The sequence below is a fragment of the Anguilla anguilla genome, chromosome 2 (genome assembly GCF_013347855.1).
Source record: "Anguilla anguilla isolate fAngAng1 chromosome 2, fAngAng1.pri, whole genome shotgun sequence".
NCBI lineage: Eukaryota > Metazoa > Chordata > Actinopteri > Anguilliformes > Anguillidae > Anguilla > Anguilla anguilla.
Genome location: NC_049202.1, coordinates 28,126,151 through 28,145,744, shown reverse-complemented (window position 1 = coordinate 28,145,744; position 19,594 = coordinate 28,126,151). Strand labels below are relative to the sequence as shown.

Here is a 19,594-nt window from a genome sequence, read left to right as displayed (position 1 = left end):
TGTTTTTTTAATGTTTTGGGCTAGGCCCCTTAGTTCCAGTGAAGGCAAATCTTAATGCTACAGCATACAATCACATTCTAGACAATTCTATGCTGTGTTTGGGGAAAGCTCTTTCCTGTTTCAGCATGACAATGCCTCCGGGCACACAGCGAGGTCCATAAAAAAAGGTTTTGTCAAGAACGGTGCGGAAGAAGTTGACTGGCCTCCACATGGGTGAAAGCAATAACGCCACAATACAAATCCATTGCAGGACTACAATACTTAATCTGTGACCAAGGTCACAGTGTTTTAATCTAACTTTATATGCATCATCAATATCTTTTCAATATTCTTGTGGATGTGTGTCATTTAAAATCTTTTTGCTGTTTGTGTTCAAAGGCAGGAAACAACCTACTGATCGTGCAGGGCTCAGGTCAGCCAGCCGTGGTACAACAGGTCCAACTGGTCCAGCAGAAGCCTGATCAGCAGGTGGTGCAGATACCTCCACAGGCCCTCAAAGTGGTACAGGCTGCCTCTGCCACCCTCCCTCCTGTCCCACAGAGACAACCCACTCCCAGCCATCAGATGACCACAGCTGAACCCACACAGGTATCTCTACACATCCAGTGGAATTACCCGGTTTACAATTACAATTAAGGCTACTTACTGGAAATATAGAAAAAAGGCCAAGGTTTGTTTATTGTACTGCATTGATACTTAGCATGAATGGCTCTGTGGAAGGGGACTAAGAATGTTGATTTCTGACTTGCGGTACCCCATTCATTAAAATAAAGCAATAGTTTTTGCTGATATTTTTTTATCCCTGACTGTAACAAACAACACATGCTATTTCTGGATGCATACAGTCGCTTCTTGCTCCTAGGACAAGCAGGGGAAAACCTGTTGGAAGTGCAGACTTGGAGCTTCCACACAGTAACATCATTAAGCCTGTAGACCAAGTAGAAGTTTACATATCATAATTAGAACTTTGTGTCAAATTATTTTTGTTCGTAAAGGTCTTGTGTTGCACAGAGAAAGATGCCTGTAACATTTTCACTATATTTTTGTCATTTTTATTTAACATAAAACAAGCATAAAACTATCCAAAGTGCAGACTCCAGGCTACTGAAACATTTGGGAAGCAAGTTTCTAGACCAATCAGAAACGGAGCTGTGGCCAAAGGAATCACTCAACCTCTAGAATGCAGTCATGTAAATGAATGGATAGTACTACCAATGGGTTTGGGCATGGCCCCTTAGCTACAGCATACAATGATATTCTAGATTCAGTGGTTCTCAATTTTTTCAGGTGGAGGACCACTAAGCCATTAAAAAAAAGGTTGTGAACCACCTAACTCCACAAATGTGGGGGAAACTATTGTTACTTCCTAAAAACAATGGTTCAACAGCGGGCTACAAATTAACCTACTTGAAATAGCCTAACTTAGCCTCGCTTTTTTGTTTTCAGATCAACAAGTGTGTAAAATCCAACTTCACTGTTGTATGTTGTAGCAAACGGCATTAATTGCTTCAGAGCAGCGTCAGCCAGCCCAGGATTCTCAGGCTGGACCCAAAAGTCTGTCAAACATTTCTCTCTGAAAGTCATCTTCAGTGTCCCATCCAATGAAATATCCACAAGGTTGTCATCCACTGTTGGTGACAGCTTGACGCTGATGTTTTCGATGTGTGTCTTGTCCCCAGATGGATTTCTGATCCATTCAAAGCCTGCATCTGATTCTGGGACATGTTTCCCCTATTGCGAGCGTAGGCCTTGCAGGTATACTTTGAAAGCCGCAACTGTGTCGCCATCTAGCTCCTCTTCCACAGTGAGGAGCAAATCTGTGAGCTTCGGGAAAGACTTGAATTCTTGGCGATTGATACAGGCACACTGTAATTCCATCTTGAGGCGTGCAGTCTTTGTTTTGTCCTGGAAATTAAAGATGGTGACAGCTCTTCCTTGCAGCACTAAATCAAACTTGTTTGGGGTGCTGAGAACATCAGCCAGGTATGCCAATTTTGCAAGCCATTGGAAATCATGTATTCGGTTTGTCACAATCATGCAAGTATAACTTCACCACGTCACAGAGTTCAGACAGGCAGGTGAGAACTTTACCACACGACAGCCAGCGAACATCAGTAATGGAAATTAAATTTTGTGTGTTCGCTTCCCATCTCTTCACACAGAGCTTTAAAAAGGCACTGTTGCGAATGGTGCAACTGCAAGTACACACACTAATAGCCCCCTCTGTTTTCCAGTCAATGCAGTTGGACTGTCGGTGCAAACACCAACACCTTGTGTGCAATCAAGGTTATTCTGCACAATTAAATTGTTGCATAAGTTCAATATAGCTTCTCCTGTTGTGTTTGTAGGCAGGGAGCAACAGAAAGTCAAGTACTTCCCGAGCATAAACGTACCAGGAGACACAGGAGATTTGAGTTGTTCCCTATGTCGGTGAACTTGTCTACAGCCCCAATTCCAAAAATGTTGGGACGGTAAATGAAGTGCAAATAAAAACAGAAAGCAGATATTTGTAAATTTACTTTGACTTGTATTCAAACAAAAACAGTATTAAGACAAGGTATTTCATATTTTACCTAATTAACTTCATTGTTTTTTGATATAGTATACGTATTATGAAATTTATGCCTGCAACACGTTCCAAAAAAGTTTGGACAGGAGCAATTTAGGACTAATAACGATATCACAGTGATGTGATACAGATCATGTTAAACAGGTGAGGCAATCGTGTTACAGTATATAAGGAGCTACCAAGAAAGCCCTAGTCCTTCATGAGCAAGAATGGGTCGAGGCTCGCCAATTTGCCAATAGATGCGTCAGCGAATAATCCAGCACTTTGAGAACAACGTTCTCCAAAGACAGATCACTCGGATTTTGGGCATTTCACCCTCTACGGTGCACAATATAATTAAAAGATTCAAGGAATCCGTTCAAATCTCAGTGAGTAAAGGGGAAGGCCGAAAACCACTTCTGAATACGCATGATCTCTGATGCCTCAGACGTCACTGTCTTAAAAGTCGTCATGCGTCTGTAATGGATGTCATGACGGGCTCAGGAATACTTCGGTAAATCTTTGTCAGTCAACACCATTCGCCGCTACATCTACAGATGCAAGTTAAAGATTTATTATGCAAAGCAGAAGCCATACATCAACACTGTCCAGAAGCGCCGCCGACTTCTCTGGGCTCGGTCTCATCTGAAATGGACAGTAGCACAGTGGAAGCGTGTTTTGTGGTCCGACGAGTCAACATTTCAGATTTTTTTTGGACAAAACAGCCATCATGTCCTCCGGGCCAAAGAGGAAAAGGACCATCCAAGCTATTATTAGCGGCAGGTCCAAAAGCCAGCGTCTGTCGTGGTATGGGGGTGTGGGCATGGGTAACTTGCACATCTGTGAGGGCACCATTAATGCAGAAAGATATGCACAAATTTTGGAGCAACGTCTTCTCCCGGGACGTCCCTGCATTTTCCAGCAGGACAACGCCAAACCACATTCTGCCCCGATTACAAGTGCATGGCTGCATAAGCAGAGAGTGTGGGTGCTAGATTGGCCTGCCTGCAGTCCCGACTTGTCTCCAATTGAGAATGTGTGGCGCATTATGAAGCGCAAAATACGGCAACGAAGGCCCCGTACAATTGCGCTGCTGAAGACGTGCATAATGGAAGAACAGGAAAATTCCACTTGCTAATCTTAACCAACTGGTGTCTTCAGTGCCCAAACGCTTAATAAGTGTTATTAAAAGAAATTGTGATGTTACACAGTGGTAAACACTCGACTGTCCCAACTTTTTTGGAGCGTGTTGCAGTCATCAGATTTGAAATGAGTGTATATTTTCAAAAATCAATTAAATTAACTAGGTAAAACATGAAATAATGTTCTGTTGTAGTGTTTTCAATATAGTACAGGGTGAATAGAATTTACATTATCACTCCTTTTTGTTTTATTAGCATTTTCCATACTTTCCCAACTTTTTTGCAATTGGGGTTGTAATTGTAGTGAAAAATACTGGCTCTGTCGTAAGCGTGTCACCAGCTAACTTTCAACATTTTCAGCCATGGATATTATTTGACGCTGGACGATGTCATTGGAGTGACCCTGTTCATTTCATCACTTCCCTTTTCCCTATGTTAGCCGTAGTCTTTGCAGCTGGTTTGACTAAATTCTCCCCTATGGAATGAGGTTTTCACGTTTTTGCGATCAACAGTGTATGAAGCCTGTATGAAGCCTCCATAGCCTTCACATTTTCCCCTAATGCAAAAAACTGTGAAGCCCCCCTCGACATGTGTTTCTTCACATTTTTCTTTTTTTTTTTTTGTTGAGCAAATCAAGCAGTTGAGCAAATCAACTCGCGGACCACTTGGAATTCTTCTGACCACAATTTGAGAACCACTGTTCTGGACGATTCTGGGCTTCCTTAACAGTTTGGGGAAGCCCTTTCCTATTTCTGAATGACAGTACCCCTGGGCACACAGTGAGGTCAATATAGAAATGTTTTTTTCTAGAACGGTGGGGAAAAACCCTCACCTCAACCCCATCCAACACCTTTGGGATCGATTGGAAAGCCAACTGCGAGCCAAGCCAAATCACACAATCAGTTGCCAATCTCACTAATGCTCTTCTGGCTGAATGGAAGTAAATCCCTGCAGCAATGCTCAAACATCTATTGATAAAGCCTTCTCAGAAGAGTGAAGGTTGTTATGGCAGCAAAGGTGGACAAACTCCATATTAATGGCAATAATTTTGGATGAGATGTTGGATGTCAGGTGTCCACTTTCTTTTGGATGCGTGAAATTTGCTATCTATTAAAACATGGCGGCTATTGACCTGGTGGTGGAGCGCATTCAAATATTTCCAACTTTGAACAGTCATAACTTTTGAACCGTTCAGTATATGGAAATTAGCATATCATAAGACACAGCACTTTTTTTGATTTATTCCAGGCTTGGCTCTGAAAAATGCTCTGAAATGAAAGGCACATTCTTCTGAACATTGAATGCAGAAGAATTAAAGGCAGATTATGCAGGGTTTTCTACTTGAAAATATTATAAAATAACCATGCTAAGACATATCTATGATGCTTTAGGAATCTATGTCTTGCTGAATACATGCACCTTTTAATTGTATTTGTTATTCTAAAATGTGTTTGGGACGTTTCTAGGCTCTTTTCTGTGTGGGCAGCGGTGGGCGTGGCTACAGAGCCTGTGGTTTGGGATCAGATTCTAACAACGTGTTTGTTGCTAGTTTGCTGCAATTGCAGATCCTAATAAGCCTAGATAGAGCAAAAAGACAAGCCGACAGGGCTCGTTCAACAACTAGAGACAACCTTGGAATTACTTTTCTTTGGTAGTGTCAACTGAAGTTTGCCAAGCAACGTGGAGTTGGCCTGTAAGTAGTGTTACTTTTTGGTAGTTACCTTACACAGCTAGATGCCAAGGTTGGGTAGTTTTTGTATTTAAATATGTTCTTCTATCAAGGTGTCTTCCCCCATGGGAACTGCTGTTATTGTTTATAGTTGCAACATAGCTAGCTTGTTAATACAACTGCATTTGGGAAATTAATTTGATACAGCATGCATCATCTAGCTAATGTTACCTGTAGCCAACTTCACTAACAAAACTGCTAACAACTTTGAAAAGGCTATGGATAACATCATTAAAAATTATTTCACTTTAGAAGTATATTAACCCCTTTGAGCAGATGCCAAATTTGTTTATATTCATAATTTAGGAAGAAATAAAGTGCCACAAATGTCTAGGGGAAAAAAAAGCAAAAAATAATTTTTTTTTTAGTTTGCAATGAAAGACTGGGAGATCCCATATATAAAACAGGTTAAACCATACATGTCCTGGGTCAAAAACTCCTTGACCACAAGTGCGCAAAATCTTTTTTTTTTTTTTTGAAGGTTCAAGATTAAACATTGATATCAGATTAAAAAATAATGCAAAAAACGTTGTATAGAACGTTGTATAGAACGCTATTCCTAAAGTAAAATTAGACGTTATACATTGTTAGAAAGCTTATACTGACAGCTACTGGATTAAATAATTGTCAATCAGGCCAGACTGTACTAAAAAGGATGACAACACCGTAATTACAATGTGGTTTTACGCGCAGCTTTTTTGGAAGATACCCAGGCATCACAAATGAGTGTATATTTCACATACGTACAATACAATAATATGACCACTCAGTCTTGAAAGGGACATCTTAACACGTAAAGCCAATGGTGAAGTTGTATATTTATTCCATATTTAGTCACTGATATTGACAGTAGAATGACATGGTATAATTGAATAGAAAATAAAAATAAAAAATATAGAAAAATGTACAATATAGAAAGTGAGCTATCTACCTGGTTCGAGATAGCTAACGTTAGCAAACAAAAAATTGTATTCATATAATTACATGTTCAACAAGGTTAATGTTATCTTTTGTCCTAGACTAACAGTAACGTGATACTCCAAGCCCGAATTTGGTACTCTGCTGGAAGTTTTACAATAGGACCTATCTGATAGCAGACGATTATCAGGGCTATGATACACCCAAGGCTTTTTGACACTGTGCACAGTACACAAAGACTCATCATGGTTCATGAGAAGAACCATCCATTATTTTTGAGTGATTTTCAAAAATTTTGAAATCGTAGAAAAATCGTAGCCTGCACATTATTTTGGCCCAGAAATATCATTTTTTCCTGTTGAACAGGGGCTTCTAATGGTGTCTGTAGGTCAAACGGTTCCAAAGTTATGACTCTTCAAAGTTATTGGAAATTTTTGCACGTGCTCTATAGCGCCACCACCAGGTCAATACCTGCCATGTTCTAATATAGGTGTGTCCAATACGTTGATCACGATCACAGAGGCCATGCTGGTAGATCGCCATGTCATTTAAAAAAATGTGTATAATTCTTCCCATTTTCTTCCAATTTGCCTACGGCTTCTGTCTGACAGACAGGTACGCTTGATTGATGTGAAATGTGTCCAATCTGCTGCTGTTGAGAACTTGAGTTACATTAAGCATGTCCATTCATTCGTGGTATGGTCACGTGAATGTCATATATTATGTGACAGAAACACGATAACTTGCATTTTATATGGGCAGAGCAGTTCTGGTGACACAATAAAGCAGGTTCATTTTAGGAAGGGAATTTCACTTTAAATATCCAACTAATAATGGCGTGAATCTAAAAGCTGGGATTTTGTCCAGATATGATATTAGTGTAATGATTTTACAATTATGCCAATATAGGTTTCTATATAATTTGGCTTATATATCACATGATAGTAACAAATTTTGTCAGTGCAATTGGCGCAGGGCAATCGTGGTGGTGACACAATCTGGTCCATTTTAGGATTTGCTTTCAATATCCGATTAAGCTAGTAGCTCTGCCCAACACTAGATATAGAATGTTGGCTAGTGGTTGTACGCTGTTTTATTAAGTAGACTTAAAGAATAAATAGTTGGATTTACAAAATAAATAAAATTGTTGGATTTGCTTAATAGAATTATATGTTGCACACTATTAAGTAGCCTATATGTGATTTCTTCAACTTAATTAGTTTGTCCTATGGTTCTTAATAACATTGCGTGCAGCCACTGACCAACCATTTTTTCTAATTCTTTTGGTTACACTACAGCTAAATACGGGAAGGTAGGGGTGTGCATGTGTGTGGTTATGTGTGCGCACGTGTCCCTTTGTCTGAGGACGAAAGGGGGAAGGGCAAATGTCATGTTGGTCGCGTTTGTGTGGGACGCGTCTATATATGTACAGTGTAACTGGCGTGACTAAATAACTTCACTCAGCTATGAAGGAGTATTGCTCCCGGTAGTGCCGGAGAGGGAAGCATAACTTCAGCTCTTAAGCAATACGTGCAACCAACCAATTCGCCCACTACCGACTATACAAGGAATGTGGTGTCGTTAGGGTTGGAAAGTTAGTCAGGGACGGAGGGAGGGAGGCGTCTGCAGGTGCGGCCTCCGGTGGTCGCTGTGGGATCCTGGTTGTCCAGGGAGGCTTCCTCACATGGGCAGCTGGCTGAGATTGGTGGCCATAGCCAATGTATTTAAAGTGACAGATGTCGGTCTGATATTTAAACTTACTGATATATTGGTTGAACACTAATGTGATGTTTCCTGCTTTGCCCCAGAGGATTACAATATATTTTTTGTGTTAAGTTGACATATCCAGTTAGGATATTTTCTAGTCTGCTGAGAAATAAAAATAGCATAGCTAGCGCCGTAGATTAAGGTAATACAGAGATTATAGCTATTGCTAGTTTCCAACTCCTGTCCTGTTTTAATAAGAAAAAAAAAAATACAAAAACAATATAGTTGACAACTTCAATCATTACGTTTTCTCCAATAGAGGGGTGTAACGTTAGAAGACCCAAAATAAAATAAATCTTTTATTGTTAAGCTTGATCAACGTGAATGTGTAATAAAGAAAGATTGATCATCAAACACCCCTATTGGGTAATATGCACACACAACCTCTGGAGGCATAATGTCATTGTGCAAGCTGCTTGGGAGTTTCTCTCAAGTGTATATTCATGCTTTAGACTCTGCACTCCAAAATTGTCCTTTACCTGCAAGTGAATGCACATGTATTGGATAAAGAGGAAACTGCATTTTAACCAAGAAATAATAGGGATTTATTGTACAATTTCACAGTTTTGAATGTTTCTTTTAGCCTATTTAAAGGTGTTCTTCCAAATGACTGCTATATTAGACTTTTAAACATGTTTCTCACTCAAGTTCGCACCCACCACCTGTTGATGAAGACTGTCCTGTGCAGATGAATATAGGAAATCCAATTTCCAGTTAATTGTTTTTTCAGGCATGGCAATGCCAAACCATTTCACATCTGGACATTGTTTTCTGCATATCTGTAGATGTTTAGCATTTTTCGCCTCAATACAGTTCTGTAACTGCAAGCAGGAACATCAATAATTTTGTTGAAATGTATACTGGGCCTATTTCAATGTGTAAATGAATGAACTATTATTTTTCATTGACTGGCTGAATGTATATTTAAAGTATTCCGTGCCCACCAGTTAGCTTCTGTAACTAGCTAGATAGTCAGAGAACAACCTGTCAGTATTTATTTTTATTTTGCTTGATAGCTAATGGTGCACAGCCTATGTTATGCATACTAAAAGAAGGAAAGAATATTTGACAATTATTGTAGCATTATTCAAAATTGCTTCTACATTATAGTCAACAGGTCAGCCATATATTCAGTTTAGACTTATCATCTGATGTGGACCTCAAGCAAAGAAGCCTGCAAAGTTAATTCCATTTATTTGTAGTATGGTATAACGGAGAACTCAACCCAATATCACATTACAAGCTTAATCCCAGCAAGAGCTTGTATTTCTTTACAGTTACCTCCTGAGCTAAAATCCCAAAACCAGATTCTAACATTGAAACGCTGGAGAGAAGGCTAATGTAATTATGTATGTCAACTAATGGTTCTCCCTATCTCTGTTGATAATAAACATTATGCTAAATCATTCCTTTGGATTCTAAATCCAGAAATAGCCATATCCAAGACAAACACTTTTTGCACTCCCCTAGTATATAATATCTGCCTCACAGTGATTACGACATATAGTACAACCCTGTAGTTGTGTGTGTTTTTCAGGTACTAATTAAAACAGCTTCAGGAGAGTGGCAGACAGTGCAGCTGCAGGAAACCACAGTGTCCACACCACCCCCCACTTCCAGCTCAGGCACTGTCGCCTTGCCCTCGGCTGGGGGATGCAAGAGGATGTTGGCTGGGGGTCGCAAGGAAAGAACCTTTCCCAAGATTGCCCCAGCAGGAGGTCTGATTGCACTTAATGCAGCCCAACTGTCCTCAGCATCACAAGCAGTGCAGACCATCAATATCAACGGGGTGCAAGTGCAGGGAGTGCCTGTTACCATCACCAATGCAGGGGGTAAGATTCTATGTGCTTTTACATGTCAATACCTCAAAATAGGACTAGGCTAATATGAAAATGTTGGTGGTTAAAGAAAGCCCAATAAAGAATACACTGGTATTTGCTTATACTTTGGCTGGATCAGCCTGTGGTGGTCCGTCAAAGCAACAATTCACCGGGATCTAACTTTTAAGGAAGAGCAGCCCAATAGGAGATGATCTAGTCTGGTGTGAGAAGGGATGGGCTTTCAGTTCTTTGTATTTTTAAACGAGATTGAGGAAAATGTGATTGTCACTGCAAGTGGTTGCCTAGTATTGTTAAATACTTGTCTAAAAATGTATAAAGACGACTCCAAGTGTTGGCTTAGCACCATTGACAGTGTATCCACAAGTCTATTGAGTTGTCATAAATTAAATGTGTGTTTGTATACCTAACAAGCCAATGAGGCTAGTTCATTGAGCTAGCTTGAAATGCTGATGTAGGGTAGGGCTGTCCAACACTGTTCCGGGAGATCTACTGTCCTGTTCAACCTTAATTTGGCATACCTGATTTTAATAATTAGCAGTTCAGCAAGATCTCTAGCTGTTGAATGAGGTGTGCTTTGTTAGGGTTATGGTTCTGCGATGTATTAAAGCAGTTAAAGCCTGGGGTATTTTTTTATGTTTTCAAAATGTGAGGTATGTCAGAATCAAGGAAAGAACTGAACCTTTGATGACTGATGATATTGCATTAAGAAACACTTTAAGGTATTATAAATTAAAAGTAACCAAGGCTGAGCCAAGCAGCCAAAAATGGCTTAGTTTTTGAAGCTTGCTTCCTGGTCTTGTTAAGAAACATTCTCACTAACACCAATGTGGTTGGCTCCAGTATAGGTCTCTCAGCCACCCATTTTAATGTAAATCAGTGGTATGAATACGGTCAAAATACAAAGGTGTTATTGTGTTATTTGAACAATATTTTAGCATTTTGTGGATGAATTGGGGGGCTGTTTCCTTGACTACACATCACTGTATCATATGTGCTCAGTGTATGACCTGGACCCGACCCAAGCTTCATGGTGAAATTAGGGTCCCCCCCTTTTCCCTACTATGCAGTCACTGGCTTTAGTTTGTGCAACACAACATCAGACAAAAACTGCACTTCCACAGTTTCAAAAAGCTTCTCACTAGCCCATGTATTGGCCAAAAGTATTAGGCTACCTGTGCTTTTTTTTAAAGGCAGTGAAGAATTCATTTTAGGGCTGTTAAATTAACACGTTAATTTCGATTAATTAATTCATTATAAAATAATGCGTTAAAAAAAACAGCGCATATAATATTATTTAATATTTATGTTAATTAATTGGTGTACCAATGTTGCTGTAAGTTCCTGCATGTTGAATAACACTACCTATATTGTCAAATAACTCAACAGTCAAATTTTTCCCACACTGTCAGCCATTTTGACAAACCGGCCCTTCAGCTGGAGTGGTTGGTGTGGCTCTAAGCCTCTAACAGCAGTGCTAATTTCTAAATGACAAGAGAGCACTCGGGGTGCCACTGACACCACCGGAGTGAATTTACGAACGCACACTGTAGCCAGTACTAGCCTCGGTTGTAACGAGGGGTGCATCAACAGAGGTAAGCGGAGTTGTGTGCTGTAGCAAACGCTGACTTGAAGTTGTTAGCTGATACAGAGAGCAATTTTAAATGATCGGAATGGCTCGGCTAACTTCTTGACGCTTGGTTGGCTGCATCGATTTATCCTTTTATATTTTAAGTAGCCTACAATTAACGCTAGTTTACAATTTAAATAAAACTATACCCCAAACCAATGTAAAGCAGCATTTGAAAGAAACTAGAATACACCGAGGACATTGACTGTCAGGTAGCATAACCACACGTCACAAACGCGCATGGTATCTCAAATACATATAACAGTGTTCTCTGTCCTTGTGAGCTTACATGTGCGGTCTTCCACAAGAATGGACTTTACAAGTCTGGAGTTTGCGTTCTTGGTATTGAGAAACACCCCGTGCGTTGCACAATTCCAACCGGTCAGTGCGTTAGCATGTAAATAGTATGTTAAATAGTTAAAAAAAGACTGTTATGGCCACATTGGTGCTTAAGTGATAAGCTTATGTTAAATAATAATAAAAAAATAAAAAAACTAATGGCCACATTTTAGGCTAAGTGATAGACTTATGTTCAATGATACATGTATTTGGAAAAATGATGGAATAAAACAATTTATTGATTTATAATGCCCCGTTTTGATATTTCTATTCAATGCTTTACTCATGTGCCACAATAATGCAATGTTTTTGAGTTGAAATATCTTCATTTTGGGGCTCTTCCAACCAAATGTGCGATTAATTGCAATTAATTTGATAAATTAATTACATATCGTAATTAATTTGATATAAAATTTTAATCGATTGACAGCCCTAATTAATTTCAATATGCACATTTATTGAATAACAAACCAAAGTGCAAACTTTTTTAAGTTTCTACCTACAATAACACAAAAAGATTAGTTTTACCTAAAAATAATCTTAGACATGACTTTCCTCAAATAACTTCCTTTGGCTTCCTTTAATTACAATTAAACAGATTATTGGAAGTCTATCCAGTCATTTTGCAAATGGGGGTTGGGAGGGATCATATCTCTTAAATTTTTAAAAACCCACAGGTAGCCTAATACCATTGGCCTGTAGTGTAAGTAAAACAGGCATATGAAAGCTCTAAGAAATATGGCAGCGAAGGGGGTGTTAGCCTTAGATGTGCAGGGCCAAGTAAACATATTGTGGCGAGGTTATTCCCCTTCAGAACTTGCAAAGCTCTTCGCGCAATTCCCCTAGTGGTTGGTGTGCCTAGATTGCACAATTCAGACATTCTGTGCTCCTGCAACCAAATTATGAGTTGAAAACACAAACTCTGTGTTCTAGCATTGTTAGTACATGATTCAGGACAACTGTGCCAAAGATGGAGTTTCTAAGTGCCGCCATTGTCGCACTGGTCGTCCATTTACTAAGCACCCCCTCCCTGCAGTCTTATCTGTAACTACACCCCCACTCATAACACACTGGACAATAGTGTCAATTAGGGCCATACATTAAAAAATTTGTATTTCATAGTAGCAACAATATAAAGCCAACAATAGCCGAAGGTATGCCAGTACAGCTGTGAAAAACACTCGCTTACTGAACACTGAAATAAATGAGAAATTTTTCAAAAATTATACCGTGTCATTCTACTGTCAATATCTGTGACTAAATATGGAATAAATTTACAACCTTATCATTGGTTTTACGTGTAGAAATGTTCCTTTCGAGACTGAGTGGTCATATATTGTCTTGGACAATCTGTTTGTGAAGTATACGCTCATTTGTGACGCCTGGGTACCTTCCTAAATAGCTGTGCGTAATACCACACTTGTAGTTTACGGTGTTGTCATCCTTTGTACTACAATCTGGCTTGATCGACTATTATTCGATCCAATAGGTGACAGAATAAGCTTTCTAATGATGTGTGATATGTATAATTTTACTTTTGGAATTGCGTTTTATAGCTCAGCATTTACGAAAGTGTTGTGTCATTATGGCTGCATTACGCATTCAGTCCGATATCAGTAAAAGACACTGCACTTGGCTAAATTTTATCAATGACTTTTGTCATTTCTTGGAAAATATTATTATTCTTGAGAAATTTTGAGCATGGCAAAGGCATATGTTTCTGATAAACGTAGCTGATATACTGTTTTCTGGACTAAGTTTGAACTGGGGAACGGCAGCATTGATTCTGTTTATGTCTATGTCTAGACATAAATAGATAGATTTCATCATCTAAATGTAAGTGTTACTGCTGAAAATATTTAGGTTATCTATGTTATTTTTGAGAGTCTTTAAATGGGTTAGTGGTATTTTATAATGAGGATATTTCACACAGTGTTCGTCGGTTTGCTAAACAGTGTTTGTGTTTAATACACCGGATATGACCTGAACTGGAACATTGCCAAAACGTGGTGGACGGTTGAATATTGTTTTAATGTCATCTCATCCCCATACAAGAAAACATCAAATACTGTAGAACAGAGAAACATATGAGAGTTAATGATTACACATTTAGGTACTGTATCACATTGTGTGATAATGTTTTTGCATTATTTAAAAAAATTTGATATCAGTGTTTCATCTTAAACCTTCATAAGGGGCTCCTGTATATGCTTTATAATGGACAAAATGCGTTTTATTCATTTTTGGATAAATATATTTATATATTTCAGGACCCCTAGATATTTTAGGCCGCTGTACTGACGGAAAGCTTAATTAAAAAGCGTAATTCCCACTTGAAAATGATGCAACAGAATTTCTTGAGTCAAAACAGTTGATTTGTAGTGAAATACATGATTATGTTGGGATTTACAGCAATGCATAATTTAGACATTTTGGATAGATTTGGAGACACTGCTTACTTTTTGCTTCATAGACTTTAGTAGTTCTGCATATCCACCCTTAGATTTTACACACTTGTGGTCAAGGAGTTTTTGATCCAGGACATGTATAGTGTAACCTGCTGTAATATATGCCATCTCTCAGTATGTCATTGCAAACAGAAAAAGAGCAAATTCATTTTTGATTCTTTGCCTAGACAATTGCATTTGTGGCACTTTATTTCTTCGTAAATTATGAATATAAACTAATCTAAATGTAAATGGTGCACGTCTTGCTTCATGTAAGCCATTTTTCAAGTCTCTGTGATGCTCACATCTGGAGTTATTCAGTAAAGGTTTAAATAGGGTACCCCCTAAATCAAGGATTGGCCAGAGTTGGCATGTGCGCAAAGGGGTTATGATTTTCAGATGCAGTGTTCAGTACACACTCAGAAAGGTCCAGCTGATGGGCAGTAATTTTAACAGCAGAAGACCGGGAAGATCAAAAGGCAGTAGACAAATGTCTTGTGGTGTCTAGCTAAAGAAACCATTCTAAAATTGCACCACAACAGCAAAAATGCTCGCTTCAAGCATTATGTAACGCAGTAATACACAAGCATTTATTGAGTCATAATTGTTGTTTTCCTTTGGTTTTGGGAAAAGTTTACTTATTTGGCTTGCCCATCAGCATGGCTAAAGCAAATTTTTACCTTGCTGACATGGATTTGGGGAGTGAGTCAGAAGAGGGGGAGGAAGCATGAAGTCTAGGGAGTGTACATACCAGCATGGTGAAGACGTGTCATATTTTTAATTTTTTCGTTTTCACATTGGTCATAATAGACAACTGCGCTTTGCTAATAATCCTCATCATATTTGTATTTCTGGATAGCTAATAGCTGTCAGGCATTGTTAGTGTACCCTGTGTATTGTTAGCGTAGTGGCTTGTTGTGGCCTGTTTTGTTAGAATTCATACCACTCACAATGAAATTTAGTGTCTTTCAAGAGGTTTGGCTATTCTCTAATGTGGTCATTTTACATACTGTAGTGTAAGCATTCATAAGTGGCTCAGACGTGTCATGTCTCATGCACCGGGTTGTCATGAAGCTAGACCCTTCAACTTTTACTGATGCAAAATATTATATTACTGTACATAACGTGAGATATTAGTATCTCCATAGTCACTTAGGGCATGGAAAATACGAATTAAAATTTACTGTGTGCAGATGTGTGCTAGATGAATGTGAAATTTCCCTTGAAGTGGTCATAAATAGTACCGTTTGTAAAACACATTAGCGAGAAATTTCCCATCCCCATGCAATGAAAGATTATATTCAGTAGAGTACAGAAAAACATGCAATAGTGAAAGATTACATATTTAGGCATGTTTAATATAGTGTGTCACAGTGTTTATGCATTATTTTTCAGTGTGATATCAATGTTTTCATCTTAAATCATCATAAGAGACAAATGTATACGATAGAATTTCCCAATTGAAAATTGTACGAAAGTGAGTTTCATAAACCAAAACAGGTGATGTGTAGTGAAATATCACCCTTTGATTTTGCACAGTGGTAGTCAAGAAGTGTATGATCCAGGACATGTATGGTATTGCCTGTTTTACATATGTGGCTCTCAGTATTTCATTTGAAACTAAAGAACAACTTCATTTTTGCATTTTCTTTTTTGCATTTGTGGCACATTACTTTGGCCTAAATTATGAGTATGTACTAATCTAAGTAACTTAGTATTATAAATGGTACAAGTGTCTTGCTTTATTTAAGACAGTTTCCTAGTCTCTGTGATGCTCACATCTGGAGTTACAAAGCCTTAAATAGGACACTGCATAGGTAGTGAGGATTGGCCAGATTTGGCATCTGCATGAAGGGATTAAGGATGGAGCTGAAGCTAAAGTAGGCAGTATACTTCGTAAGAAGTAGAACTTTTTGAGCAAAAAGACGCAATGAGAACAACTGAAGAACAAAAAGACGCAGTGTTGTGTGTTTTCACAGTGCAGTGTGCGACGGCCTCCAGGGAGAACTTTTATAAAATGTCTTTCTTGTTCTCCAACCTCCTCCTCTCAGCTATTGGTCCAAATATCACATGGTTGGTTATGTCACGGTTGAGAGTTCAGAGGGCAGACTTCACATGCTAATGTACGGAGAGTCAACACCAATCTCTCTTCTGTAGAGATGGGAATTCTGTGAGTTCCCGCAAGTTTAATGAATGATGCTACTCATTTCAGCAAGTCATCAAAACGCCTAGCACACATTCGGAAATAAGAGAAAGTGGACCCCCTCGTCTAAACTCTGCATTTGCCGAATGTACAGACAAAACTCTCCATTCTCCGTCCTACTCTGATTTAGAGGGCGAGAGTACCATCTCCTACGCCTTTTTTTCTTCTTTTGCATAGCTAGATAAACTAAAGCCACTTTAAACACTTTAAACTTTTTGTTTTGTTTTGTGTTGTGTAGCCCTTCTCTTTATACATCCATGGCGTAGCCGCGAGACGGAGGTCTGGGCGAGATTCCAGCCTCGGTTAATAGCTGCCTCGTAATTATTCGTAATTATTCACGCCCCAACGGCGTGGAGTTACTTTAAACGGTACGGTGTTCTCACTGAGTATACCGAGAACAGTGTTCGTGGACATGTTCGCCGGTGGTTCTCAATCCTGACGTTCTTTCTTTTTACTGAGTATACTGCCAGCTTAAGACAAAAGTGTCATAGAACACACTTTAAGTTCTGAAATGTTGAATGTCAGTAGATGATTAACTGACAATAAGCTTTCTCTTCACCTTGGGAAGACAGAGTCAATAGTTATTTGGATCTAAGATGAGACTAAAGAACTGCCCTAAAGTTTTAGTTGGTGACATGTTAATTGGTAACAAGGTATCTGTAAACTATCTTGGCTGTATTCTTGTTAGAAATCTGTCTGGAGACAGTATAGCACAGAAAGTGCAGGATTTTCTTCTTAGCATCTTGTTACTTCAAGTTCAAGCAAATGTCTCCAAACACATTGGAAGGCACTTCAATCCTATAGCCAAGACAATGATCGAAAACATACTGCTGAAGCAAAACTAAAAGCCAAAAACTGGAAAAAATAAAATAAAATCTTGACCGGCCAAGTCATTCCCTGACCTGAATCCTATTTAATTTGCTGAAGAGAAAACATAAGGCAACTAGCCCCCAAAACAAACAGGAGTTTTTGATAGCTGCTGTACAGCCCTGGCAGAGCGTCACGCTGTAATGGGTGGGGGTGGGGGGTAGGGGGTTGGGGCTACATATAAAAAGTGCTGTTATTTATACCCTACAGAAAGGATGTTCCTCCACAAATGATTTGTTTATACTTGGGGATCAAGTTCATTTTTCAAAATGTACCACAAATTGTATGTTTGCAACGTAAAATAAATACAATAAATACAGATATGGATGACATGGTGGTGTAATGGGTAGCACTGTCACCTGACAGCAAGGAGGTCCTGGGGTTCAAATCTGGCCTGGGCCTTTCTGTGTGGAGTTTGCATGCTCTCATTGCGTTCGCAGTGGTTTCCTCTGGGTGCCCCGATTTCCTCCCACAGTCATGCAGGTAGGCTAATTGGAGACTCTAAATTGCCCATAGGTATGTATGAGTGTGAGTGAATGGTGGCCTGTTCAAGGTGTATTTCTGCCTCTTGCCCAATGCATGCTGGGATAGGCTCCAGAGCCTCCCTCAACCCTGCTCAGGATAAGTGGGTATAGATAATGGATAAAAGGGATGGACATAACATACGTACACACACGTATAGAATACTTCATTATTCCCATGCAGACATTTCCCTAGCAGCCTATAACATTCACATTTACAGTACAAGCAGACATTTATACCAAGAAATGTACAATCATGCACTCTACAGAAAGGCTGGGGCAGGCAAATATATGAATACAGATAAAACTTATTGAGGCATATTAAATGAATATTGGATCTTACAAACCTATCCATGAATATATTTGCCCCATTAATGTACTCTATGCTTGTACACATGGTCAAGTTACTTGAAACAATTTAGGAAATGTTGGGTAGCAATGCCTTGGAATACAGCTTGTTTAATTTGTGTGAGCTAAAATAGCCAATGTTATTTCTTGTAACTTGCCGTAATTTTGTTATCAAATGGCAGGCCTACATTTTGCTAGTTTGAATTAATGTCATATAGACAGTGCTTTGTATGTGTGAGTAACTTGCCATTTTTGTAAGTTGAAAACATGTTTTTCATCAGATTTATGTCACATTAATTTGTCCCAGAGATTATGCTGCCCTGAAATGGGGGCTATGCATGAAAAGTGCTGTAATTTTTACATAGTGAAACCAGAATTTCTAAAAATACTTTAAGATAAAAGAAGATGGGAATCAATTGAGAATCAAATGTGAGTGGTTTGATTACAAATCTAAAATTGTGGAGTACAGCGTCAAATCATGAAAAAAAAATGTCTTTGTCTCAAACATTAGGGAGCTCACTGTATATTTGTATGTTCCAGGTCAGCAACACCTCACCGTACAGACTGTGCAGAGTAGTGGGTTGCAGCTGGGTGGGGTGAGTGGTTCCCAGGGACAGCTGCAAGTGGAGCAAGCCTTGACACTGGAGATCCAGGGCCAGCCCGGTGAGAAGAAACGACGTATGGCCTGCACCTGCCCAAACTGCAAAGACAGTGAGAAAAGGTAAGTAAATGTGAAGAGCATATACTCTTGTAGCCTAAGGTAGCACTGTAGGTTGGTCTGACTATGTGTCTGTGCAGACCAGGGGAAATGGGGAAGAAGAAGCACATATGCCACATCCCAGGCTGTGAGAAGACCTTCCGCAAGACCTCATTGCTGCGGGCACATGTACGCCTACACACTGGGGAGCGTCCCTTCGTCTGTAACTGGGTTTTCTGCGGGAAGCGCTTCACACGTAGCGATGAACTGCAGCGACACGCCAGGACACATACAGGTCAGTGTCCGGTCCATGTTTGCCATTGTTTTTGCAAAGGAACAGCTGGGTATTTAAAAATAAATCTTAGAAGTTAACATCAATAACTGTATTATTTTGTGCATGCTGTCTAGCCGACCAACAATTACTCACTCAAACCAGAGTCCCATTTCAAACGATTAATATTTTTCAAGTTGTAATTACTGTGAAATGTTAGTAACTATGATTCACCTGCACAGAGACTAGGCATGTGTCGATATTAAAATTTCTACGATTACATTGGCCAGCATTTTCACAATAGAAAATATAATCTCAATAATTATTGA

The 19,594-nt window shown here is 39.2% G+C and overlaps 1 protein-coding gene across 6 annotated transcripts in view; it reads left to right on the top strand.

Moving 5' to 3' along the window:
* sp2 (sp2 transcription factor) overlaps positions 1–19,594 on the top strand; it is a 74,550-nt gene that overhangs the window by 39,869 nt on the left and 15,087 nt on the right. For all 6 annotated transcript variants that reach the window (XM_035407198.1, XM_035407201.1, XM_035407197.1 and 3 more), the window contains exons 4-7: positions 379–588; positions 9,642–9,936; positions 18,838–19,018; positions 19,096–19,289. In XM_035407198.1, the coding sequence (XP_035263089.1) occupies positions 379–588; positions 9,642–9,936; positions 18,838–19,018; positions 19,096–19,289 (880 nt within the window). The remainder of the gene's footprint in view (positions 1–378; positions 589–9,641; positions 9,937–18,837; positions 19,019–19,095; positions 19,290–19,594) is intronic.